Below are 26,090 nucleotides of genomic sequence, written 5' to 3' on the forward strand. Positions count from 1 at the left end.
AGCTGCAGAAATGGAAGTCTGTCCACCCTCCCCACCGGCTTCCATGCTTCCTCCTCCGTGTGGACCACCTCCACATCTGATTGTCCTGGTCACACACTGTTTGGTTGCCAGGGCCGCCAGAACAATACCTCAGCTCCCTTCCCTGGAGCCCTCAGCATCACATTCTGGACTGTGTTCCCACTCAAGAGTCTGTCGGTCCTATATATGGTGACCCATTGATTCCTTTTGCTCAAAACCCACCCTGGTAATTCCCCATACCTCATCCTAGAGTGTCCCCCTCTTCAGGGCCCCTCTTGCTCGCACCTCCCTAGGGAAACGACCCCGTGCCCCTCCCCCAGGCTTTCCTGTCACACTCTCCCTGACCCTGGTCACACATGCCACACTCCCCCTAGATAGCCCTCCTTCCACTTGTGTCAGGAGGGTCCCAGCTGCCTTCAAGGCCCTGGGGCTGAGGCCAGCCTTTCTCTCTCTGACCCCTTAGAAGTCAGCCCACCACTGACTCCACCACAAGTGCCTCCTGTCCAAGTGTCCATGGTGGACGATGGGCCCCTTGAGCTCGAGGTCCAGAATCGGGTTCTGGGAAGGTGCCGTGGGTTCGTCTGTGAACTGATGCACTTCCTTAGGAGCTCAAAATGGCATCTGAGATCATCACAGATGACTGTCCTAAGTGCTAACGTAGGATCTCATAGCTACGCCTTTAGATGCACGCACACACACACACACACATGCAAGTTACTACATACATGGCCGTGTTGGACGTGCCTCTAGGACGAGTAGAGCCTCAAGAATGTCCCGGACCTCAATCTGCAGAGGGCACATCTCCATCCCCTCCAGGCTGTAAACAGGCTACTCATTCTCCCACCATGACACCCCCCCCCAAGCTGCTCTCCAGTGGCCACCGCCTCCTCCAAGAAAGGAAGTTCCCTGGGATGGGATGTGACACCCAGATGTCTCTCCCGCACCTCCGATGACTGGGGATGGATGCAACTCTGCTTCCCAGGGGTGAAGTTGCTGGTGGGGTGGGGTGCCCCCTCATCCTCCCCAAGGCCAGACCAGCCCCCATGACACAGAGGGTGGCCCTGGGGCCTCTGTGCAGCTGCAGGTGGGCCCGGGCAGGCGGTGGAGGGGGTGTCAGGAGGGTTTATGTTCGAGGCTGTGTCACTGTGTGCTGTGTTCGGCGGAGGGACCAAGCTGACCGTGCTGGGTGAGTCTCCCCCTTCCCCTCCTCTTCGGGGTCCACAGTGAAATTTGGGCAGATTTTCTGGTCTTTTCCCTCCTGTCTGAGGTTGGGGTCTCACTCTCTGGAGCCTGTCACCTTCACCCTTCTAGGCTGTCCATCCCCCCCAAGCCTGTCGTTCTTCACAGCAACTGGTGGGCGTGGTGGGGACGGGCTCAGTGACCCTCCTGCCACCCCTCGTTCTGCCCATCCCGGGCCTTCCCTCCAGGCCCTTCTTCTCTGGATGCTGGGGCGTCAGCTCCCTCCTCAGGGTGCCCAGCCCCAGGGTCTGAGGAGAATGGAGGGGCTGAGGTCCAAGGAATGGGGGGTCTCGGGCTGGGGCACCGGGTCCAGGGATGTGGGAAGGACACTGGAAAGAGCTGGACAGAGCATGGCTGTCATCCTGGGATCTTTCTGCTCAGGGACCCAAATGGGGGCTAGTGAGGGATCCCAAAGCCAGGGAACTTGGAGAGAGGAGGAGGGAACAGTACACGGGGGAAGGGTAGACGAGTATCCCGTTGAGAAGGTGGCCTCAGGGTGCTAGGTCCCCATTCTCCTCCCAGCTAGCAGGACACCCCAGGCCGCACAAATCTCAGGACACTCGGGCCTTAAGGGTCACCGCATCCAGTTACACACTGGACGTGAACCCCTAGCTCAGACGCCCAGGGTGGGGACTCCTCATAGGGACAGGTGACAGGAACTGACCCGGCCAGGCAGACAGATGTCCTAGGACAGACAGATCCCCAGCAGGACTTCACAGGCCAGGGGACCCCTCAGAACAGACACAGCCCCAGGCTCAGAACACAACATTCACCCACATGGAAACTCTCATTTGTGGGACTCCCTGGACCCAGCCCCGGGGCTGATGCTCCCTCCACCCTGGCAGCCCTAGAGGGGTCTCTGTGGCAGCCCTAGAGGGTTGGGGGCTGCGAGGCTGGTGTCAGGGGTACTGTGGGCAACAACCCCCCTGCCCGAAAGGGAAGAGAGCCTCAACGGGGGACAGACAGACGGCCTGTATGAGGACACCGGACGAAAACCAGGGGAAGTTCTCAGACAGACAGATGCCCAGGACAGACAGACACCCAGAGGAAAGAGGGGACCTCAGGGTGGACGCCAGGCAGCACCAGGGAGCAGAGGGTGGGATGTGGCTTATGGGACGTGGGAGCCTGAGGAAGAGATGGAGACTTGCAAGGGAGCCCCGAACTCCCAGGAGTCGGGCACTGAGGATCCCCTGACAGAAGGTGAGCGACCCCAGCCATGACTGCCTGACCTCAGGGGAGCAAGGGCCCGCCTGGGATCCATGCACTGGACTTTGGGCACCTGTGCCCGCTTCTCCTGAGGTCAGGGGCTCCCGTGATGGACGCTGCCCCAGTGACCTCCCGTCTCTCCCCGACTTTGCAGGTCAGCCCACGTCTGCGCCCTCAGTCACTCTGTTCGCACCCTCCACTGAGGAGCTCAACGCCAACAAGGCCACCCTGGTGTGTCTCATCAATGACTTCTACCCGGGCAGCGTGAAGGTGGTCTGGAAGGCAGGCAGCAACACCATCACCAAAGGCGTGGAGACCACCCAGCCCTCGAAACAGAGCAACAGCAAGTACGCGGCCAGCAGCTACCTGGCCCTGACGGCCAGCGAGTGGAAATCTTACAACAGTGTCAGCTGCCAGGTCACGCATGAGGGGAGAACCGTGGAGAAGACAGTGTCGCCTTCTGAGTGCACTTAGGTCCTGGTCCTCCCACCCTCAGGGCACTGGAGCCACAGGACCCCTGGAGGGTCTACCCACCCATCCTGGTCCCCCCAGCCCTTCCTCTTGCACCCAATCAACTCTCAATAAAATGTCCTCATTGTCATTCAGAAATTGTGCTCTCTGCTCATGTTTGTTTCTACATTTGCTGTCCAGAACTCAACCAACCTCACATGTGGAGAAAATCCTCTTACCCTTTTGGGAAACAAGTTAGAGGATGGAGTCTTGGGGCTTTTGCAAGGGATGGTTTCACTGTCACCCAGGGAAACCCCCCCAGAGAACATTCGAGAACAGGGAATCGGGCAGCTGCAGAAATGGAAGTCTGTCCACCCTCCCCACCGGCTTCCATGCTTCCTCCTCCGTGTGGACCACCTCCACGTCTGATTGTCCTGGTCACACACTGTTTGGTTGCCAGGGCCCCCAGGACAATACCTCAGCTCCCTTCCCTGGAATCCTCAGCATCACATTCTGGATTGTGTTCCCCCTCAAGTGTCGTTCTGTCCATTGATGATGACCCACTGATTCCATGTGTCTTTTAGTTTAAAACTCACCCTGGTAATTCCTCATGACCTCGTCCTAATGTCACCCCCACTGCTCCCCCTCTCAGCCCCCTCCTGCTCCCACTTCCGCAGGGACACTTCCTTCTGCCCCTCCCCCAGGCCCTCACTGTCATACTCACAGGAATCTCTGGTCCCTGACCCTGGTCACTCATCCCACACTCTCCAGGGATCCCTCCTCCCACTTGTGTCAGGTGGGTCCTGCCTCCTTTCAAGGCCCCAGGGCCGAGGTCAGCCTTTCTCTCTCTGACCCTTAGAAGTCAGCCCACCACTGACTCCACCACAACTGCCTCATGTCCAAGTGTCCATGGTGGTCGATGGGCCCCGTGAGCTCGAGGTCCGGAATCATGTTCTAGGAAGCTGCCGTGGGTTTGTCTGTCAACTGGTACACTTCTTTAGGAGCTCAGAATGGGATCAGAGACCCTCCCAGATGACTGTCCTAGGTGCTAACATAGGATCTCATAGCTGCACCTTTAATTGCACACACACACACACAAGTTACTACAAACATGGCCCTGTTGGATGTGCCTCTAAGGAAATGTAGCCTCCAGAATGCTCCGTGGCCTCGCTCTGCAGAGAGCACAGCTCCATCCCCTCAGGGTGCTAAACAGGCTCCACCCTCCCACCACTGTCACCCCCCTCACGCTGCTCTCCAGAAAGGAAGTTCCCTGGGATGTGATGTGACACCCAGACATCCCTCCTGCCCCTCCCACGACTGGGGATGGATGGAGCCCCACTTCCCAGGGGTGAAGTTGCAGGATTGGAGGGGTTTCCCCTTCCCTCCCCGAGGCCAGACTAGCTCCCATGACAAAGAGGGTGGTCCTGGAGCCTCAGTGCAACTGCAGGTGGGCCTGGGTTAAGGGCTGGATGGCTGACAGGTGGGTTTATGTTCGAGGCTGTGTCACTGTGTGCTGTGTAGACCCAGCTGACCATCCTGAGTGAGTCTCCCCCTTTCCATCTTCTTGGGGTCAGAAGTGACAATTGGGTGGATTTTTCTGTTTTCTCTGTCCTGTCTGGGGCTGGGGTCTGAATTGCTCTGGGGCCTGTAACCCTCACCCTTTTAGTCTGTTCACTGTTCTTAGACCCCGGCTGGGGACAGGATGGGATGGTCTCAGTGACCCTCTTGCTCCCCGCCACTGTGACCCTGAGGTCTCTCCTGGGGACCTTCTCCTCTTGATTCCTCCTGTTGCCTTGAGGGATAGTTTCACTCTCACCCAGAAAAGCCCAGAGAATATTCCAGAGCAGGGGATCAGGGCAGCAGGACCCAGGAGAGCTCACCTCTGCAACTTCCCTACACTTGCTGTTCTTGTGTGGACCTTGCCCACTGCTGGCCCTCAGGCCCTCTCCCCCACTCCCCTGCCTCCAGGATAATATCTGAACTGCTTCCCTGGATTCTTCAGTCTGAGACTATGAGGCAAGAAACCCCCTCCCCAAAAGGGCAGAGACCTGACACCAATACGGATGGACGGATGGACATTCTGGGGAGAGGGTCTGAGGGGAGGGGATCTTCAGGAAGACAGATGCCCCAGGAAGGATGAGAGGTCACAGCTGATGTCGGCAGCAGCAGGGAGCACAGGGCAGGAGGTCTAGTTATGAAGACGTGTGAACCTGAAGGGTCAGGGGCCAAAGAGGGTGCCCAGAGCTCCCATGATTAGGGCATCCAGGACTTCCAAGTGGGTCCAGTGGTTAAGACTCCACGCTTCCACTGCAGGGGGCACAGGTTCCATTCCTGGTCGGGGAACTAAGATCCTACATGCCACACAGCATGGCCAAAAAAAAAGAAATTAGGGCATAGAGATTCTCCCAACAGGATCCGGTAGGGTCTCGCCTTGCCCAACCTGGGCCCACCGCAGTCCTCTTCCTGCACCAAACAACTTGCAATAAAATGTCCTCATCGTTATTTAGAAATCATGCTCTCTGCTCATTTCTTTTTTTGTCTCGTATTTAATTTGCACCCTCTCCAGAATTCTGGGGGTGGGGTGGGGAATCCTAGGCGCCAGTGAGAAAGTAACTAAGTGGAGAGGCTCACAGTCTCCTGGGTGGGGGCATCTCCCAGGCAACCAGCCAGGACACATTACCCAGCCGCCCTCTCCTTCTTCCTACTCCTCCTCCAGCATAGGGCCGTGCCCACCCCCTGCCACCTTCCTGGCCGGAGCTGCCCATGGCTGGTGACCGCCAGATGAGCCCTCCCTCCCTGCCCTGGTGGGGACGCCCTAGACCGCCCCCCAACCCACGTCCTGTCTTTCCTGCCCTGGCCTGGACCCCCTCTGCTCCTGGCCCTGCCCCCAGGATGCCCTCCTCCCTGGCTGCCCAGCTCAGCTCCTGCCCCCCCTCACCCTCCCTGTCACTCCCTAGGGCTGGACCACCCACGGGGGCCAGGACACTCCAGCAACGTTGGATTCATGGGCTCTTAAATCTGGGGTCCATCTCAGTTCTTCACCCGACGGCAGGTGCAGGGCTGCAAGAGGAGTAGGAGGAAGCTAGGAAGGAAACTGTCCCACAAAAACCCTGCCTGGAAGCTCGGGCACGTGACAAAGATCAGCTCTGAGCTCCCCAGGAGCCAATGCGAGGAGGGAATAGGTGCCTCAGAATCTCTGAGATTCAACAAAGCCTTTGCTGGAGGGAAACTGGTATCTCAGCGCTGAAGCCAGGTGTCTTGTACCACGGTTAAAAGTGGGGACATGTTTTACCCAAGGCCTCAGCGTTGACGGGAACCGGGCTCTGATACACACACAGGTGATCACCTGGCAACCTCATGACATGGTGGTGACCACCAGGTGGAACAGCTGCCCCTGCATGGGGAGCCCTCCGTGTTCCTGTCTCCGGTACAACCAGGTTACCATCTCTGGGGGGTTACATAGTAACTGTACATAGTACGGTTACGTACATAGTGTAGTTACATAGTAACCGTCCCCTGATTTGGCTCCCGGGGGTGTAGCCAGGAAAGCTCCTGTCCCTGGACCCAGGGTGGACCACCACCCTGCACACACCCAAAGCCTCTCCCACCCCTGCCTGAGGCCCTCTTGGGTGTCCTGGGACCCCCAAGCTGCCCCCCACTCACAGCCCAGCTATGTCAGGTGGGAGCAAAGAGGTGAGGGGCACTCTCTCAGGTCTGTGCCAGAAAGGCACGTGCCACCTTCCTGGGGCTTGTCTACTGGGCGCCTCCTCCCTTCCGTCGTGCTGTCAGTGGGAGAGCCCCGTCCTGTGGAGGGACTTGGTGTCTCTGCGAGGCCCCTGGGGTCTGGGGGTTCCAGCCACTTTGACGATGAAGGGTGTGGCGAGAGACCCAGCCCCAGCCCCGCCCAAGCCCTTCATGCAGGGACCCTGGGCTATGGAGATCCCACTGCACTTGGGAGTTAGCGGGGTGGGCCATGGCGGTGGGTGACTCTGTCCCTCAGCTCCTGCATTAGTGGCTATAATGAATCACCCAAACTCAGAAGCTTTAAACAACATTTATTCTTACAGATCGGGGGGCAGAAGTCCAAAATGAGTCCTACAGGCTGAATTTGAGGTGTCTCAGGGCCAAGCTGCTCCAGAGGCCGTTTCCAGCCTCTAGAGGATCCCCAGTCCTGGGCTCAGGTCCCTCCCTCCTGCTTCAAAGCCGCAGCAGCTTCTAACCTCTCTCCTTTGCTCCCTGACCTCTGTCCCAATCACCACACCCCTTCCCCTCCCTCTGACCCTCCCTTCTAAAGACCCTGCATGGGGCCACCCAGATAATCTAGGATAATCTCTGCATTTCAAGGCCCTTAACTCCATCACATCTGCAAAAGCCCTGTCGCCCCATAAGGGACGTACTCACAGGGTCTGGGGATTAGGACGTGGACATGTGGACAACTTGGGGCCTTATTCGTCTGACCACAGCTCCAGTTCCCAGATCCCCGAGGCCTTGGGGACCTTTGCCCACGTTCCTCTCCCTCTGTGTCTTTCCTGGTCCCTGGGCTGGGCCACTCCTGGGGGCCTCCCAGCCCAGGCTTCCCCTTCCTTCCTCCCTTGCCTCCTGCGGCCCCTTCTACTCTTGGGCTCACAGGAGGAGCCTGATGTTAGCTTCAGCTCTGGGGCACTGCTTCCCTCCAGCCCCAGCTAAATGCTCTCCAGGCCTTACCTGTCAGTCATCAAACCTCCCTCGGAGGAAGATCCTATAACGATACACGCCCTACGGATGGAGACACAAGGCCCAGAGACCCTGAGTGACCTGCCCACGGTCACGACAGGACTGAACCCCAGCCCCCCACCTGACTCCAGAGCTCAGATCCTGCCCCCAGGTTCCCAGCTGCCCCCAGTGCCCTGCCCACCCTGGCCGAGCCCTCCTGACTCATCCAGCCTCCTCCCTGGGGAGCTCCGAGCCTACCTGAATCAGGTCCCCCTCCCTGGGACCCATGGCCTAAGGGGACAGAGTTGCTGGGGCCCATGAGGGACCATGGGGGACAGGGGCCTTAGGTCAGAGTGGCTGGCTTCCTCATGCTCTGGGTCAGAAATCAGGGTCAGGGCACTGGGGGAGATGCCAAGAGAGGGTCGCCTCTTTCTGAAGACCCCGCCTCAGTCTAGGCTCCCAGGGAGGGTCACCACAGGGCTCACCCTTGGTTGCCCCAACACCAAGAGGGTCAGTCCCCAGTAGGTGGCTTCCCAGGCCCAATCCCCCACTCCCACTCCCTGGTCCCTAAAGATGCAGGAACTGTCATGACACCTTCAGTCAGGGGCTGCTGTCCGAGGAGCTGTGGGTCTGGGGTCCAGGGAAGGGGGCCCAATGCTGAGCACAGCAGGAGCTCAGAGGCCAGGACAGCCCTCCCCCGACCCCCCAGAGCAGCAGGCCGTCTCCTCTTCTCCCCTGCTGAGGTCCCTGTGTCTGCCTCTGCCTTTTCCCGCCAAGAACCTTTGGAGTCCCCACTTCCTCCGGGATGTGAGACTTCACCACCACTCCTGGGGGGCGTGCAGAGGGGCATACGGAAGAGCGGCCCTGAATTCTGGGAATCTCAGGCCCCATGATGGACGGACGCCCCGCCAGGGAGCAGCCACTGGACTGTCAGCCATGGGGATGCTTCACCCCTCGGATGTCCCAGCCCCTCCGTGAAACCTCAGAGACACCCCACTTCCCTGCGGTCACTGTAACCGCATCCCACTCCAGTCCCCTTCCCTGCAGTTGACACTGGGGCTGGAATCACTACCAGCCCACGAGTGACCCAACCCCTTCCAGGTCTCAGACCACTGGCTGCCAATCAGCTGCTGTTTCCCAAGTACCCGAGCAAGCCCTGCCCCAGCTGGGACCAGTCCTGGCCCTGCCTGGTCCCGATATGGCAATAATGGAGGACCCAGACACCCAGGCCAGCGGTCAGAGAGCTGGAAGGCCGTCTCTGGGGCCCAGCACCAGCTTTCAAGCCTCAGCAGCTCACAGTTTCCCTCCCAATGGCCATTATAGGCCCACAGACATGATCCTGGGGAAAGAAGTAACCCGGAGGTAATGAGATGCCTAGACTCGAGGATGGTCTCCGTGACCTGACAAACTCCTGAGGATTGTACTTCCTCATATGAAAGCAGTAGGGTCACCGAGTGTGAACCCACCCCCCTGAGCCCGTGACACGGGGCACTCCGGCAGCGCCTCTGATTGTGACCTTACTCAGTTAGCAGGCACCCCCAGTGGCTTCCAAGGAACTCGGTCACTCCAGGGTAAGCCGTCTGGCTCACCCAGGCTGCCCCTCTTGGCAGCCATGCATCCACGCTCTGACCCTCAAAGATGGCACATTGAGGCCAACCCACTTTCCTGTCACCCCCTCCGGTCCCTCTGGACCTGTCTCCCACCCGTGACCTGACTTGGGGGCCACGTTCTCTCCAGCCACACCCTCCTCCCTCCAGCCCCTTACAGCACATCTCTGGGGGCTCCACGTCGCCCTCCCTTCCTGCCATCACCCCATCTTTCCCTGCACTCCTAGGTACCAGTGACCTCCAAGGGGCCCAATCCAACCATCCCCTCCCTGTCCTCCCCACTGTCAGCCTCTGAGTGGATTTGAGAACCACACCCCGTTCTTTCTCTCTTGAAACTTCTCAGCCTCCAAATCCCCTCTCCTGGGTCCTCTTTTCTCTCCTCTCTCCTCCCCTTCCCCTTCCCCATTTGTTCTGTGTTGTCATCAGGCCCCGGGGAGCCAGCAGCCTGGATGCCCTTCCTTCTCTGTCCAAGGGAGCTAGAAACTGGCTGCATCTTAAAAGGGCTCGTGGAATATGACTCAGCCATTAAAAAGAATGAAATAATGCCATCTGCAGCAACAGGGATGGACCTGGAGATTATCATACTAAGTGAAGTTAAGTCAGACAGAAAGATAAATATCATATGATATCACATATGCAGAATCTAAAAATAGTGATACAAACGAACTTATTTACAAAACAGAAACAGACTCACAGACTTAGAGAATGAACTTATGGTTACGGGGGGCGGGGGGTGGGGAGGGGAGGGATAGATTGGGAGTTTGGGATTGACATGTACACACTGCTATATTTGAAATAGATAACCAACAAGGACTTACTGTATAGCACAGGGAACTCTGCTCAGTATTCTGTAACAACCTAAATGGGAAAAGAATTTGAAAAAGAATAGATACATGTATATGTATAACTGAATCACTTTGCTGTACACCTGAAACTAACACAACATTGTTAATCAACTGTACTCCGATATAAAGTAAAAAATTTTTTTAATTAAAAAAAGAAAGGGGCGCCTGTTTCTTTATCCGTCCAATCTCCCAGCCTGACCAGGGCTCTGACCTCGCTCCAGAAGGTAGGTGCCCTGAGGGCAGGAGCTGCACCCCCCTCAGTGCCTCAGAGGGTCAGCTGGGTGCGGGATGGGCATCAGGGGGCCTCTTGATGACTGCTGTCAACTTACTGCAGAACTGTCCCCAACTCTGCCCAGTTGTGGGACTGACCATCCCCAGCTCTGCCTGGTTATGGACTGATTGTCCCCAGCTCTGCTGCAGGTGTCTGTCATCTCTCTGCCACGAGGACAGAGCCCCAGGTGGGTACTGCCTGTGGATCGTGTTCTAACTCCCCCATACGAGCCCAGGAGGTGGGTGCTAACACCCCCTCACCTCATGGATGAGGGGACAGAGGTTCCAGAGCTGAGGCAGCTGCTGGCGGCCACAGGTGCTCAGGGCAACACACACGGTGGGCACCCGGGCCCCCCTTCCGAGATCACCCCCCCTTCCCAAGGAGGCTGTGCAGTGCTGGCCAGGAGACGGTGCTGAGCACACGACCCCACAGCCTCTGGACATCAGAGGCATCCTAAGGCTCTGTGGGGTGGGGGAATCTTGGCTCCTCAATCTATACTGACTTGGTGCAGGTAGGGCCAGGCAGGAGGGGCTTCATGGACCCTCTGAGTCCATACAGCAAAGCAGGGCAGGTTTTGTGGGCCCATTTCACAGAGAAGAGAACTGAGGCTCTGTCAGCGGGATGACAGCGGGTTGGGGGACCTGCCCAGGGTCACAGGGTGAGCTGCTGGCTGACCTGCCCCCACCCCCAGCTCTTTCCACAGCTCCTCAGCCCTGAGAGACATGTCATTCATCCATTCACTCACTCATTCATTCAGCAAACTGTCAGTGAGCAGTGCTGTGGGCCTGTGCTGGGAGCAAGGAGACAGGACCACCTGCCCTGGAACAGCTCATGTGCTGGGCGGACAGCCGTAGAGCCCATCGCTGACCCCAACGCTGACCCCACCGTGTCCTCAAGCCCCCAGTTCAGCTCCCCACCCAGGGAGCATCTCCCCGCACACTTGGGATAAGATTTCATCCACTGCCCGGTCCCAAGTGGCAGATCCCCCAGCAGCCGGCACTGGCACATCTACAAGGCTCATCACAGCCCCTCAGGCAGCCTTGAAGTCCCCATCAGGGCTGCCATTGCCCACTTCACAGAGGGGACACTGACCATGAGGGATGCACCGGGCCTGCCCAGCTCAGCTCAGAGCCGGGACAGCCCCTGTAGACTGGTGGCCCCAGGGCACCGGCAGCTGGGGCGGCTGTCCATGCTGGGCTGACTCTTTGTGGAATAAAAAAGAGTGTCAGGTCAGGGGAGGGGGCTTGGCCTGGCCCTGCCCTGCCTGCTGTGCGACCCTGGGCAGCGCCCTCCGTCCAGGGCTTCCTTGTGGGAGGCCAAGACTGGGGGAGGTGACTGATGGGGGAGGGGGGTTGTGGCTTCCTTCACAGCAGAGCCCGGAATAGCCTCGGGCAGGGAGGGCACAGGGGCCCTGGGGGAGGGGAGGGGAGGTGACTGCTGGGGCCCTGGGGGAGGGGAGAGGAGGTGACTGCTGGGGCCCTGGGGGTGGCCCAGGAGCTTCTACTGAGCTGAGCTGGGTGATTCTCCCGGCCCACTGTGAGACCTGCAACGTCACCAAGAGAGCACAGCCCGGCCAGGTCTGGGCAGGGGAACACCCTTGTCCTTCCCCCCGCAGTGTTCACCAGAGCGCCACAGTGGTTGCAAGGGGCTCTGCCCCGGCCTGTGTCTCTCTGGATACAGACCCTCACTCCCAACACAAAGGTCTAAACCCAGGTTTCCTGCCATTTTGAAAATACAGCTTCCAGGGGTGTCCACGGAGCAGTCAGCTGTCTGCTGCCACACCCGCTGGTTCAGTGACACAGGACACAGCAACGTGATGTCTACATCTCTCAGAGAGTGCTGTCCTCCTCCTGGTCAGGTCCTGCGTCCCCAGCCCACCTGTGCCCGTGATGGGGCATCAACCTCCTCCCTGCAGCTCCTGAGCAGGATGGGTGGGAGGAACGGGCCAGGTTGCCAGGGTCCCTGGCTGCACACAGAGGAGCATCCCCCACCGGCATCCACGCGCCAGGCTAAGTCTCCTGCTGTGCAGGAGACTTTGTGAGGCTTCGAGGGGACGCACTCCCTCGAGTTGGCCAGAGAACCCCCGCTTCTGTATGGTCACCTGGAGGGACTGCACACCGGTCTCACGGACACAAACGCAGTGATGTGACAGAGGGTAGTTGGTCCTGGCAGGGCCAGTCTTTGGACCAGTTTTTCTGAAAAGCCAGTTGGTCACCTTGGATCACAGCAAACCTAATCCTGTTTGGCCAGGAATCCCCCAGTGACAGCCTCCCCCAGAACACCGGGCCCAGGGAGGGGTCCAGGGGGTGACCTGCCTCCTAGATTTCACTGACGTTCCCAGTTCATGCCCATGTCTTGGTGTGATTATTTTTTTAATTAATTTTTATTGAAGTACAGTTGATTTACAATGTTGTGTTAGTTTCTGCTGTACAGCAAAGTGAATCAGTTACGTTGCTGAAACCCTGGCCTCTGTTCACCGGTGCTGGATAGAAACGCGGAGACAGAGCTTTGGAGGAGTAGAAAAGTGCAGCTTTATTACTTTGCCAGGCAAAGGGAGCCACAGAGGGCTAACGCTCTCAAGACTGTGAACCCCATCCTGGGAAATAGGAAGGGGTCTCATAGTTTCAGGGTGGAAAACAGGGCTGTAGAAAAGGATCGGGACTGATGTAGTCTTGCATTCTTCTTTTCTCCTGGAGACATTGAGATCATTAGGGCTGGCGTCCGGTGGTTCCGGAACAGGCTCTGGTGGTCCTCGAGGTTATCATCCCATCACCTTTCTGGAATAAAGAATGCTCCCAAAGGAAAGGAGTCTTAGGGAGTGTCGTCTTGGAGAAGTAAATATCAGGTGCATAGTACAACTTTAGCTAGAGGGCAATCATTTTCAGAGTGCAATTAAGCAAGAAAGAGAGGGGGAAAAAATATCTGTAGGAGACAGGTTGAACAGGCAGAAAGAATAAGGGCTGGATAAGGGCTAACATAATGGGGGTACCTCAACAAGCTTCTGCTACAGCAGTTATACATATACATATATCTACTCTTTTTCAGATTCTATTCCCATGTAGGTCATTACAGAGTATTGAGTAGAGTTCCCTGTGCTATACAGTAGGTTCTTATTAGTTATCTGTTTTATATATAGTAGTGTGTATATGTCAGTCCCAATCTCCCAATTTATCCTTCCCCCTCCCTTACCCCCTGGTAACCATAAGTTTGTTTTCTACATCTGGGACTCTTTCTGTTTTGTAAATAGGTTCATTTGTACCATTTTTTTAGATTCTACATATAAGTGACAAACCCACAGCAGACATCATTCTCAATGGTGAAAAACTGAAAGAGTTTCCTCTAAGATCAGGAACAAGACAAGGATATCCACTCTCTCCACTTTTATTTAAAATGTATTGGAAGTCCTAGCCATGGCAGAGAAGGAAAAGAAATAAAAGGAATCCAAATTGGAAAAGAAGTAAAATTGTCACTGTTTGCAGATGACATGATACTATACATAGAAAATCCTAAAGATGCTACCAGAAAACTACTAAAGCTCATCAGAGAACTTGGTAAAGTTGCAGGAGACAAAATTAATACACAGAAATCTCTTGCATTCCTATACATTAACAACAAAAGATCAGAAAGAGAAGTTAAGGAAACAATCCCATTTACCATCACATCAAAGAGAATAAAATACCTAGGAATAAACCTACCTAAGGAGGCAAAAGACCTATACTCAAAAAACTATAAGATACTGATGAAAGAAATCAAAGATGACACAGATGGAGAGATATACCATGTTCTTGGATTGGAAGAATCAATATTGTCAAAATGACTATACTACCCAAAGTAATCTACAGATTCAATGCAATCCCTATCAAATTACCAATGGCTTTTTTTTTTTTTTTTTTTTTTTCCGGTACGCGGGCCTCTCACTGTTGCAGCCTCTCCCGTTGCGGAGCACAGGCTCTGGATGCGCAGTCTCAGCGGCCATGGCTCACGGGCCCAGCCACTCCACGGCATGTGGGATCTTCCCGGACCGGGGCACGAACCCGTGTCCCCTGCATCGGCAGGAGGACTCTCAACCACTGCGCCACCAGGGAAGCCCCTACCAATGGCATTTTTTCACAGAATTAGAACAAAAAAGTTTACAATTTGTATGGAAACACAAAAGACCCCGAATAGCCAAAACAATCTTAAGAAAGAAAAACGGAACTGGAAGAATCAGGCTCCCTGACTTCAGATTATACTACAAGATTATTAATAGCGCTCCTTCCACTCCCAGAAATGTCCCAGTGTGGACGATAAATTTTGGTCATCTGAGCGCAGGGAAACTGTTTGCTGAATGGCTGAATGACTCTCCTTATAATATGTTAAAATGTGGGGCTCAAGGCCAGCACCAGGCTTTGTGGTCAGCTGACTGTGCAGCGCCATCGAGTCCCCTGACAGAGGTTCAGGATGGGGGTAGCAGCCTCACCAAGGGCCACCCCCAGGGGGTCACCATGGGGCTCCTGAGCCCTGTGGGCCTTGACTGGAGCCCTGGTGTGAGCTCACACCATACCCGCCCATGAGAGCCCTGAGTGTGATCCTGACACCATTTCCCACCCAGTGATAGGTCCGCATGTGTGGAAACCTACAAGGAACGGATCCTCTGGGCAGCCCTTGTCCCCAGGGAAACTGGGAGGAATCAGGGAGAATGTCTTGGGCAACAAGGACAGGGGCCAGGGGAGGGGCTGGGTCATCAGATGCCCTGTGTCCACTCCAGGGACAGAGTAGCTAATGGTCAGCGCAACCCACCAGGGCACTGCCATGCATGTGTTTCCACACAGGTCGGGGTGACACTCTCTTCCTGTGGCCACATCAACCCCCCAGATCCCTTCTGCTCCTCACACCCGGCCTGGGGACATCTCACGTCAGGGCTGGCATCCACTGAGCATCCTCTGTGCCCAGGGCTGTGCTGGGCACCAGAGACTGGATCCCCCTCCGGCCCTCACCAGGATGGGCAATCCCTGCCCGCCCAGGGCCCGGCCTCCTGGGAACATGCTGGGGTATCCTGACCATCCCAGGAGGAGGGAGGAAGCCTTGGCCAGACCCCAAACAGGCTCCCTAAGGAGGACGGAAAGGCTGCTGTGGGCAGGCTGAGAGCAGCTCTCCGAGGGAAGGTGGGACCCCAGAGCAGCCTGGTGAGCCCACCCGCAGGGTCTCTGGTCACACAGGGCCTCCAGCTCAGTGCTAGTGTGGACCAAGGCCCTGCGTGGATGAGGCCTGCTGCGGTCACTGCCCGGGGCAAAGCCAATGCTCAGCAGCCCTTTCCTGAGCACATACCATGTGTGGGGACCTCAGCGGTGGCAATGCAGCTCTGCTGGGGCTCCTGTGGGCACAGAGAAGCAGCCTATAGAGAGGGAGTGGTGTTGTGCAGGACGGCCTCGTGCCCTGGAGAAACCAACCAGGGTGAGGGCTGGGGGTGCCCGACTGGGCCTCATGAGGGGCCACGGCCGAGCCTGGAGGCGACCAGGGGGCAGGACAGCCCTGACTCTGGGTTGGTGGCTTGGGGCCTGTGTCCCCTCCATGCAGCCGGGCTGGTGATAGTGGAAACTCGCTCCCTGGGGTCCAGGAGGGACGGTCAGATGGAAAATGGATGTTTGCTGGTCTCTGAGGTTGACTGTTGCTGCCATTAGCATCGGCCTGTTCGGGCCCAGCCGGCCTCAGGCCAGCACCTCTGGGCTCCCCATGGGCCCCACCCTCACCCCCGCACAGCTGGCCTGGTGAAACCAAGAGGCCCTGATGCCCGAAATAGCCAGGAAACGCCGACCGGCCCAGCCCGGGGAAGCAGGTGCCTCCCTCTCCCCAGGCTGGGGGGAGGAGTGGCTCCAGTTCTGGAAGCTTCCACCAGCTCCCCTGGAGAAGGGACCTGCGTCACAGCACCCAGGCCGCCCAAGCCCCTGCGCCCAGGCCTAAGCCGGGCAGAGATCACGTCAATCAACCATCAGAAGGGGCATCTTCTGTTCCAGAATCTTGTGTCTGTGCAGGTCGTACCCCCTCCTCGGGGCCCCCAGGGACCTCTCTAAACGCCAGGCACGCAGCTGCGGCTGATGTGGGACACAGCCAGACACTCGGGGCTCAGAGGAGCCTGGGGGGCAGGGCTGGCCAGGGCTGGACATGGGGCACTGCAGTCACACCTTCCCTGCTGTCCCCACACCTGGGACTCTTCTGGGGGAGAGACTGGGCCAAGGAGGGGAAGGGGGGAGAAATGGGGACCCTCACAGTCACTGCACTGGGAGCCCTGGGTCTGGGGTAATAATGAGGAGCCCAGAGCACAGATGTCCCCCAAGAGGCCTCATGCGGTCCTTCCCCAATGGACAGGACCTCAGACTGGTCAGTCACTCATCCATCTGTCTGTCCATCTGTCTGTCCACCCATCCATCCATCTACCCATCATCCATCAATCCATCCATCCAAAAAGCCTCCCTCGGGCCTCCTGGGGGCCTGGCCTGTGTGGGGCTCTCAGCTACTCATGTCCCAGGCCCAGGCAAGGCAGGACTGGCCCAGTCAAGGCCAAAGTCAGACCTGCAACGTGCCTGCTTCACCATGGAAGGAGGGGCCTTTGGACACTGGGTGCCCTGTTCCCTGCCCAGTCTGCCCTGTGCTCGGTCGATATGCTGAGGTCAAAGAGAGGGCAAGAGGTGTGACAGATGGGCCAGTGTGGTGAGGCCAGCTGCCTCCTGCCCTGTGGGTGACCTGACTCCCCACCCCACCCCCACTCACAGTTACAGGCCTCCCCGATCCACCCTCCAGGCTGACCCTCCCATTCTCTCCTCTCCTCCCCTGTCCTTCTCCAATCAGAGAGTTTCCCAGGACATTCCAGGGCTTCAAGGTCCTGATGGGAGTGGAGATGGGGGACAAGCACCCAGCCACAGTTTCCTGAGTTCACCCCCAAAGAAGCAAATCACTTCCACAGGGTTGACTCCACCAGCTCGTTCTCAGGGGACACTGCCAGTAGGTCCCCCGGCCCAGGGAAGCCGGGAGCCAGGCCCACAGGCCACAGCCATAACATCGCATCACCTGACACATGAGACGTGCAGTACCCGGGGGGGCGAATGCCCCCACCCGAGAGCCTGGGGGAGTATGGCCCTCACCCCAGCACTGATCAATCAGCTCATCAACCAGTGTTCACGCCCATCGCCCCTCACTGCCCCTGTGGGCCCAGGTCACGTCCTGGAGGTGAAGCTAAGACAGGGAAACTCGCCCCTGCCCAGCCCAGAGCCCATGGTGCCAAGAGATCCTCCCCCACCAGTAAACATTAGCAGGGAAGACAAGGACGGTGGATCCTGGGGTCCTGGGGTGTCAGCCAAGGGGAGCAGCGGCAACTTCAGCCACCTCAAAACAGGGCCTGGGAGCTGGACCCCCAGGGCTGAGGGGCAGAGGGAGGAAGGGCCTCCCGGGGGGTCAGCATGAGCAAAGGCACAGAGCGGGGGGGCTGCAGCAGCCCTCGGCTGGCGCACACAGGCCCCCAGTGAAGCACCGTGACCCCTCCGCCTCGGAGACTCCAGACTCCTGTCTCCCGCACCACCTGGTCCACCATCCTGCTCACCGCCCAGCAATCCCTTGCATTCAGTGCCACATGGCAGGGCCCTGCCCTGGGGAGGAAGAGGAATCAGACGCAGACTAGACGCTGGGCAGAGAGGGACGAGCAGAGGGTGCGGGGAGCAGGCCCAGGGAGGGACCCGGGGGTGGTGGGTCGGGAGTTCTCCAGGGGGGATGGTTCTCTGTGCCGCACACAGTGAAGCTGGCTGGTGGGCCAGAGTGTCCCAAGCCCTGGAGCCCAGCAGAGGGACAGGGACGGGGCTCAGAAGAGGTGAGGCGGGGGGCAGAGGCCCTGAAGGCCTCAGTCCTGACCAGATCTGAGATTCCAAAAGGCAGCTGCGCCCTGAGGCTACTGAGTGGCCTACTGTCCCGAACCATTTACGAAACACGCAACACGAGTTACCCAGCTGAGCCACTTCTGGATTCTGTGGGGCTCACAGCCAGCATCACCGTCCCATCTCACAGGTAGGAAAACCGAGGCCCAAAATGATTAACATCCCAGAGAGCGAGACAGAGCCAGCCCCTGGTGTTCCCCCTCCCAACCTGGCGCCTCCCCTCTGAGGGACAGGAAACTGAGGCCACGCAGGGGCACCCGGATGGAGAGCTGCCCTCTGCAAGGCCCCAGAAGCCTCCTGTGGGCAACCACCCCCCATCACCCCCCAGCCCCGGCCCGAGTCAGGGGAGAAGAAAGGAGGCCCGAGAGTGGACCCAGTGGCCACACCGCCCCATGGCTGGAAGGAGGGAGGGCTGGTGGCAAAGGGCCTGGGGGAGCCCAGACCCCAGGGTGGACAGGGGGCGTCCCCCTCACCCACAGCCCTTCTCAGCCCTTGACCTTAGGCCATTTGCTTCCCTCTGTGGGCTCAGTTTCCTCGTCCCATCTCTAAAGGGGGTGATAAGTCTCTATCCCAAAGGGTGGACTTGGGGATTAAGGGAGCCAATGTCTGTGAGGTGCCTGGACCATGGTGACCCTCACCCACCCCAGCCACTGCTGTCACCTCCTGGGCTCTTGCCTGGGACCTGCCTCTGACACGCTGTGTGACCTTGGGCAAGATAATTCCCCTCTCTGGGCCCCAGCTTTCCCCTCTGCTCAGGGAGTGCTGGGTGAGGGACCCTGTGGGCCAGAAACTATAGGAAAACTGTTCGATTCCTGGATGAAGGGTCTGAGCAGGGAGGCCCCGGGCCTGGAGGGGCAGTGAGGCCCGAGGTGGGAGCAGGGTGGGGGCCAGGCCAGGACAAGGAGAGGGTGGAGCAGGGGCCCTGCCTGCAGCTGACCACCCCTGGGAATCCCCAGGCTAAAGTTAACCCTGCGTTGGCCGAAACTAGAACTCAGGGTGACAAAAGGGAGAAGTAAGGGGAAGAGAAACTGGGCCCGTGGTCAGCGGGGCGTGGGACGGGTGACAAACAGGGCCAGGTGTGGCCCGGGACGACGGGACAGGGCAGTTTCAGGGCTGTAGTCGGATGTTTGTGCAGCTCTCAGGTGGGGGTAGCAGAATCCTCCCCCTCCCCCACCCCCTCCCAGCCCCCTCCCAGCCCCGCCTGGGCCTGATGCCGCCCCCTGGCTGCCTCCCCACAACCTCCCCCAGCTCCATCCTGGGTCCTAGAATCCTGGAGGGCCCTACCCCAGGGGATCTCAGAACCACTCAGGGGTGGCCCTCACTGTCAGCAGGGCCCTGGGAAGGGAATGACCCGGGGCACAGAGCAAGTCAGCATGGGAAGGGAGGGGCTCCGGTCCCAGACTCCCAGCCCCAGGCCCTTCTGGCAGCAGAATGACTGGATGGGTGGGCGAGGGGGTAAGCACAGGCCTCCGGCTGCCCAAGACCCCGTGATTCTGAGGGGCCCCAGGGAGACGGACGCATCCCATCTTTTCAGGAGGGAATGTGTCCCCGTGTCCGTGGGATGGGGACGCACTCCCCTTTGACCCAGCAGCCCTGCTCGTGGGAGTTCATCACCGGCCCAGGGCGCAGAGACGCCGAGGTACCCTGCCCTGCATCTCTAACAGAGATACATTCAGACAGCCTAACATCCACAGCTCCAAACGGCCTTGGAGACGTGCCATGGACGGATTCCACCGTGGGGGCCGGGGGACAAGGGCAGGTGACAAGAGGAGGGCTCATCTGAGCCCATCTTTGTGAAAAGGACATGACTGTTATAGGGAAAATTCTGGAAGGATACACACCAACACGCTGAATCCTCCCTGGTAGCAAGATCAGATGTTTATTTTCTTCTTTATGCTTCTCTGTACTTTCTCATTTCTCAAAGAATGTGGATTACTTTTATCATCAGAAAATGAAACAGTAAACTGATTCAAGATCAACGACCCTCTAAAAATGGTGTGTTAGAAGGTTTGAACAGCATTGTGAAAATAACATTATCCCCAAGAGGTCACAAGACAAGACCTGGCACGTGTGAGCGTGTCTCTGTATCTACATCCACATCCATATCCATATCTCTTACCTGGGGCTACCTGTGGCGGTGGACTTACAGGTAATGTTGGTTTTCATTCGGCACATTTGACTTTTCTGATTTATTGGGTAATTATGAAAAACAAGATTTTTTTCACTTAAGTAAGGATATTTATTCCAACTCACTTAACATTCAACAAATATTTATTGCTTGCCTGCTATATCCGTGACAGGCTGGGTGCAGGGTTTGGGACTACACTGATGAAAAGACAGAGAGTCAGCCCTCTTGGGCAGTGGTCCAATGGGAGAAATGTATATGGAAAGAGGTCATTACAATGCTGAGATGGATTGTTACCTCTAGGTCTTAGGTCATGTCCAAATCCACGAAACTCTCTCACTGCACCAGCTCCACACCCAGGCAGGAAGGTTACTGAGCCCCTAAAAACAGAGAGAAGGTATTCCAGGGGTGCTGAATACCTAGCAGCAGGCATTGAGCAAAGAGGATCAGAGAAAAGCACCCCCCTTTTAAATACAGTTAAAAACAGAAGCGTGAGTGATTGCAAACAAAAAGTTTAAGTAATTTCTGCAAAGAGTAATAAAAACCTTCCCACCAATAAAGCAAATTCGCGTGGGACACAGTCCAGGATGGGCAGAACTTATGAAGGAAAGAGGCGCTGTCTGAAGCAGAGCAGGATAGGCTTCAAGAATTTTTACCCAGTTCTTTGGACAGGAAGAATTATGTGGTAGATCAGAGCACAGTCCATGTAGGTGAGAAGACCTAGGGTGACAAACTTCTCTGCCATGTAGGCGACAATTTACCTTGGCAACTAATCTCTCTCCCTGTGTTCTGATCTGGCCGATGTTGATAATATTAGTGGCCGCCTCACATTTCCATCTTGAGGAATGCAGGAGGGGATGTACCTAGATCCTTTCACAGAATAGCAGGTTCAGTGAATGGAAGAAACAGGTTAGAAATGATTGTTGGAAACTCCCTCTCCGTCATGTAGAGTTTGTTAATCCTAATTACATTTATAGGTGCCATAGGAGCTTGTAGATATGTCATTTCTTTTCTTATACTCCTAAACTCTCTATTTAAACTCTCCACTTAAGGTCATTGCCAGCTAGAAGTCCTGTAAGTGACATGAAGACACCTCAGTTGTTCACTCCTCACTTTCTCCCCAGAAAAATACAAGTGTTTAGCCCCAGTCAGTGAGTCTGGTGCTGTGGCCCAGAGCCCCAAAAGGCAGGGACTCAACAGCCATCTCTCTAGCCTGCCTGCCTCCTGCCCCAGCTCCAGCTCCAGAATCCTCATGGACGAAGGAAGAGGTGCAGCCCCCTTCCTGGGTCTGCAGACTCTGCATCTCGCCCCCAGCCCCGTGCCTGGCAGCTTCAAGGCTCTCAATAAACAGTTTGAATGAGGGAGGGAAGGAAGATAGGGACGGGTGAATAGATGGATGAGTGGGTGGGTTGGTGGGTGCATGGGCAGGTGGGTAGTTGGGTGGGTGAGTGGATGGATGGACAGTTGGGTGGATGGGTAGATGGATGGGGAAATAGCTGGATGATTGATGGATGTGTGGGTGGATGGGTCAGTGGCTGGCTGGCTGGCTGGATGATTGATGGATGGGTAGATGAGTGGGTGGATTGGTGAGTTCATGGGTAGGTTAGTAATTGGATGGGTGAATGGATGAATGGATATTTGTGTGGGTGGGTAGATCCTAATTATGCGAAACACAGAACCTTAGTGCCTGGCAACTCTGTGGAAAGGGGCTGAACGCGACACCCAGGTTCCAGTCCCAGCTCTGATCCTGACTTGGTGTGACCTTGGGCCATTTCCTTAGTGCCTCTAAGCCTTGTCCCCTTGCAGGCAAAGATGATGTCAGCCCCTGCCCTGCCCACCTCACAAACTGCTGGGAAGAACACTGAAAGGACACATATGCGTGAAGATGTTTTAGAAATCCGAGAGGCTTCTCAGGTGCACTCTTAGCCTTGGAAGGACCTTGCAGGGCATTGAGCTGACTCACCCCTGGCTTTGGAGCACAGCTGTGGGAAGAGCCTGAGCTTGGAGCCCAGACAGACCTGGGTTCCAATCCTGGTTCCACCACTTTCCAAGTGTGTGACCTTGGGCAGGTGACTGTCCTTCCCATGTCCTCCTCTGTGATGTGGAGGTGATGACAGTGGCAGCTACCCCTCGGGGCTGTGAGACAATTCAGGGGGATCATTCAGGAAAGCACTCAGCACAGCACCCAGTAAGGGTGCAATGATGGATCCGAGGTCTACCATCTGGGGTCACAAAGAAGAGGCTCAATCCTGCCCTCTCTGTAGCAGTGTTCCCTGGAGGCCTGGAGGTATTCCAGGACATCTAACTCGGGAGTTCAGAAACCCTGAAGTGTGTCTGTAAAAATGCTGATTGTGGGGAGAGGTCCAGGGTTTTGTGCAGAAAAAAGGCCGTGGCCTGTGGAGGACTAACCACACTGATCTAATCCAAGACCCTCATTAAGGAAAAACAGAGACTCTAAGCCCACACAAGAGCACTCGGTGGGTCAGAGGAAAGCCAAGTACACAGGCATTCAGTCCAGCGTGATACCCTCCTTACCCAGCAGCGGGGGCCTGCCTTGGAACACAGGGCCTGAGATAGGATTACCGCCACCTGGTAGCAGCGTGTACCAGGCAGAAGCCACCAGGATTGGAGCATGGCAGGAGGACTGCGGGGGTCACCATTTGTATTGCGCAGTAGGATTGTGAGGAATTTCAACTTTCTTTTTAAATTTGTCTCTCAAGTTTGTTATAAGAGGACTTTAACAATAAATTAAAGTTGAGGGAGAAAGAGGTAGTGGCTGGTGGCAAAACATCTCACCCACTCCCCCAGGGGACTTACAGTTCATGATCTTGTGCTGATGAAAATCAACCCAGCGAGAGGCCCAAACAGAGGGAAATAGAGTTTATCAAACACAAGTGTGACCTGCAGCGGATAATCCAGGGAGGGAACTGCTGAGCCTGGGACAGATCTGTGTCCTGTCTCAGGGCTATCCTGACAGAGAGGTGCAGGTGCCTCTGGGGCCCCGAAACTCCAGGCCCAGCTGGAGGTAACAGGATGTAGATGAGCTGCAAGGACACAGGTGTCAGCTCAGCATCAGGGAGAATCACCTTGTTTGTTTTCTGAGTTCCTCTTAAAATAGAGTTTACTGGTCTTGGTCTTTGGTTTTAAAATAATAACTGCTCACTGTAAACAACGTGAAGACTACAGAAAAACAAACAGGGGGAAAAAATGCACCCCATGTATTTCACCCAGAAGAGCCGCCACTAATATTTTGATGGATTTCCTTCTATTTTAATCCTATTTTAATTGTAAACTGTAAAAACCACAACATAAATAAATAAAATGTGCCTGTAAAGTTTAAAAAGTAAAAACAATAGTGGTGATAGTTGCACAACATTGTGAATGTGCATTTCAAAATGGTGGATTCTCTGTGATGTGAATTTCCCATTAATTAACTTCACAGGCTCAGAATGTGGCCACAACCTCAGGAACCCTGATTTCATCATCTCTTTACTTTTCCTTATAGTTTTAGGTCCTCTGTGTTTGCCCTTAAACCAACCATTTTCAACTTCGCCTGTTTTTGAACTTCACATAGATTAAGTTAGAGTGTGTGCCAGGGAACTCTGCTCAGTATTCTGTAACAACCTGAATGGGAAAAGAATTTGAAAAAGAATAGACTCCTGTATATGTATAACTGAATCACTTTTCTGTACACCTGAAACTATCACAACATTGTTAATCAACTATACTCCAATATAAAATAAAATTTTCTTTAAAAGTTAGACTGTGTGTGTCTTCTTTCTCTCAACACTGTGTCTGATACCACCCACACTGCCCAGCACTGCTTTCACTGCGGACATGGAGGGGCCCCCACCCAGCTGTGCGCCTGGCTGGCCACCACTGGGCAGATCTGCCCCTGGAGTAGGACCACCAACACTGAGGTCGGAGGGAGGGGTTCTCCAGGGCCTGTCATTGTCCAATGCATTGTTTCTACTTGTTTTGTTTTAAAAAATGGAGACAGCTGAATTTTTTCCTGATTATAAAAAGATATACAAAGATTCTTTACAAATAAAATAGGAAATAAGGTATAGAGATGGGAAGTTTCCAGCACAGCCTGAAGATCACGTTGGTTGTACCTGGTGTGTGTCCTTCCAGACTGGACCTCACATTCCACACAGACAACAGATCAATGATAGATGATAGATAGATGATGGATAGATAGATGATAGATACATAGATACATAGATGAAAGATGATAATAGATTGACAGATACATAGATGACAAAGAGAGGAGAGGAGATGGATGGGTAGATATTTTCCTTTTGTCACTGAACAGCACACCCACGCATGTGTGGTAACCTGGGCGTGCATCACGCTTGTGAACCTGCGGCTCTCATGACACTCAGTGGGTCCCTCCGGGCACTACTGTCCCGCACAGGATGCAGCCAATGCCCCGGCCTCCATCCCTGGGCAGGGATTCCACCACTGACTTCGGGTTGACCCTCCCCACAGGGATCAAAGTCATGCCCGTCTAAGGCTTTGAGAGCTCCTTCCAGAACGACTTCCAGAAAGGCAGCACACATTGTCCCCCACCCCTCAGAGCCCGGGAGGACCCCTGGATCGTAGGGAAGGGATGGCACAGGCGTGGACAGAGAGGGGCCCAAGGACACTGCCCCCCCACCTGTCCCACCCGACCCCTGCTCTGCTCTGAGGCGGAACGCAGACAGGGGCCCCGAGGCCTCTTCCCAGCTCTTTAAAGCACCCACCACAAGCTGGCCTGAACCAGCCAGAAGCCCCATTCTCAGGGAGTCTTTGGACCCCTCCCCTCCAACCACGGTTGCCCTGTGTGTCTCCCTGGCAGCACGGAGCCCCCAGTGAGAAGAGAAGGCGCAGGGCCTTGAGCTCAGCTCCCCACTGCTCTGGGGTTTGTGGGCGTGGGGAGTGTGTGAATGCTGGGGGTGGGGGGCTGTGGGCTGGGGTCTGTGGAGTCTGCACAGTTGGAGCTGTGGGAAGGCCCTGTCGGTGGTCTCCACAGTCAGAGCCAAAGGAAGGGGTCTGGCCCCTCTGCCCCAAATAACGTCTGGTCCCTCAGCTTCTGAGGCCAGAGACCCCCAGCTTGCCCTTGATGGGGGAGCGTTGGAGGGGAGGTCCCCAGCCCCAGCGTCTTCAACAGCAGGGCCTGATTCCCCATCTCCCTGGCCCTGATTTCAAGAGTCTGGGGTGTCGGGCCCATTAGGGGTCCCGGCTGCCCAGCCCGGCTGCCCCAGGAGCCAGAGGGGGTGAAGGTTACTGGGGAACCTGGAAGGGGTCTTAGAGATTGGGTCCCACCCACTCAGCTTTCACAGGAGAAACCGGGCCCACAGGGGGCAAAGGACTTGCCTGGGTCACACTGTGAGCCCAGCTGCTGGACTCAAGGCTCAGTGCTCTCCCCCACCACACCCATGATGTTCACACGCCCTTGGCCCTGAGGGGCCCCCTCTGCTCAGCCAGGCTCCAGCCCCACGACCTGCACCCCAAGACTCAGCATTGGCCATTGTGAGCTGAGGAGCCCTTGGGTTCTGCAGTCAAGGCCACAGGGCCAGCACTCTCCCGGCCAGGCCTCCCAGCCAGGCTCCTCTCTGATCAACGGGCCCCAGCCTGGCTTGGCTCCTGCAGGCCTAGTGCCTGTCTTCTTCCTCTGGGCCTTTGGGGTCCCACCCACACCCCCAGCCACCATCCAGGCTCAGAGGCAACCCCTGTGTGACATCCCCATAGGTG

At 56.3% G+C, this 26,090-nt stretch overlaps 1 protein-coding gene and 1 gene segment (V, D, J or C); both read left to right on the top strand.

The window, feature by feature from the left end:
• The first annotated feature begins 531 nt into the window (after positions 1–531).
• LOC307062432 (immunoglobulin lambda constant 6-like) lies at positions 532–2,937 on the top strand. The segment is given in 3 exons: positions 532–589; positions 1,097–1,204; positions 2,618–2,937.
• Positions 2,938–6,780: 3,843 nt separating this feature from the next.
• LOC307062433 (sodium/glucose cotransporter 1-like) overlaps positions 6,781–26,090 on the top strand; it is a gene marked incomplete at both ends in the record, with an annotated part of 95,510 nt that continues 76,200 nt past the window's right edge. Inside the window, 3 exon segments of the mRNA XM_079718153.1 lie at positions 6,781–6,892; positions 7,625–7,872; positions 25,898–26,087. Of these exon segments, the coding sequence (XP_079574279.1) occupies positions 6,781–6,892; positions 7,625–7,872; positions 25,898–26,087 (550 nt within the window).

This window comes from Hyperoodon ampullatus (genome assembly GCF_949752795.1).
Source record: "Hyperoodon ampullatus genome assembly, chromosome: 13".
NCBI classification, from domain to species: Eukaryota; Metazoa; Chordata; class Mammalia; order Artiodactyla; family Ziphiidae; genus Hyperoodon; species Hyperoodon ampullatus.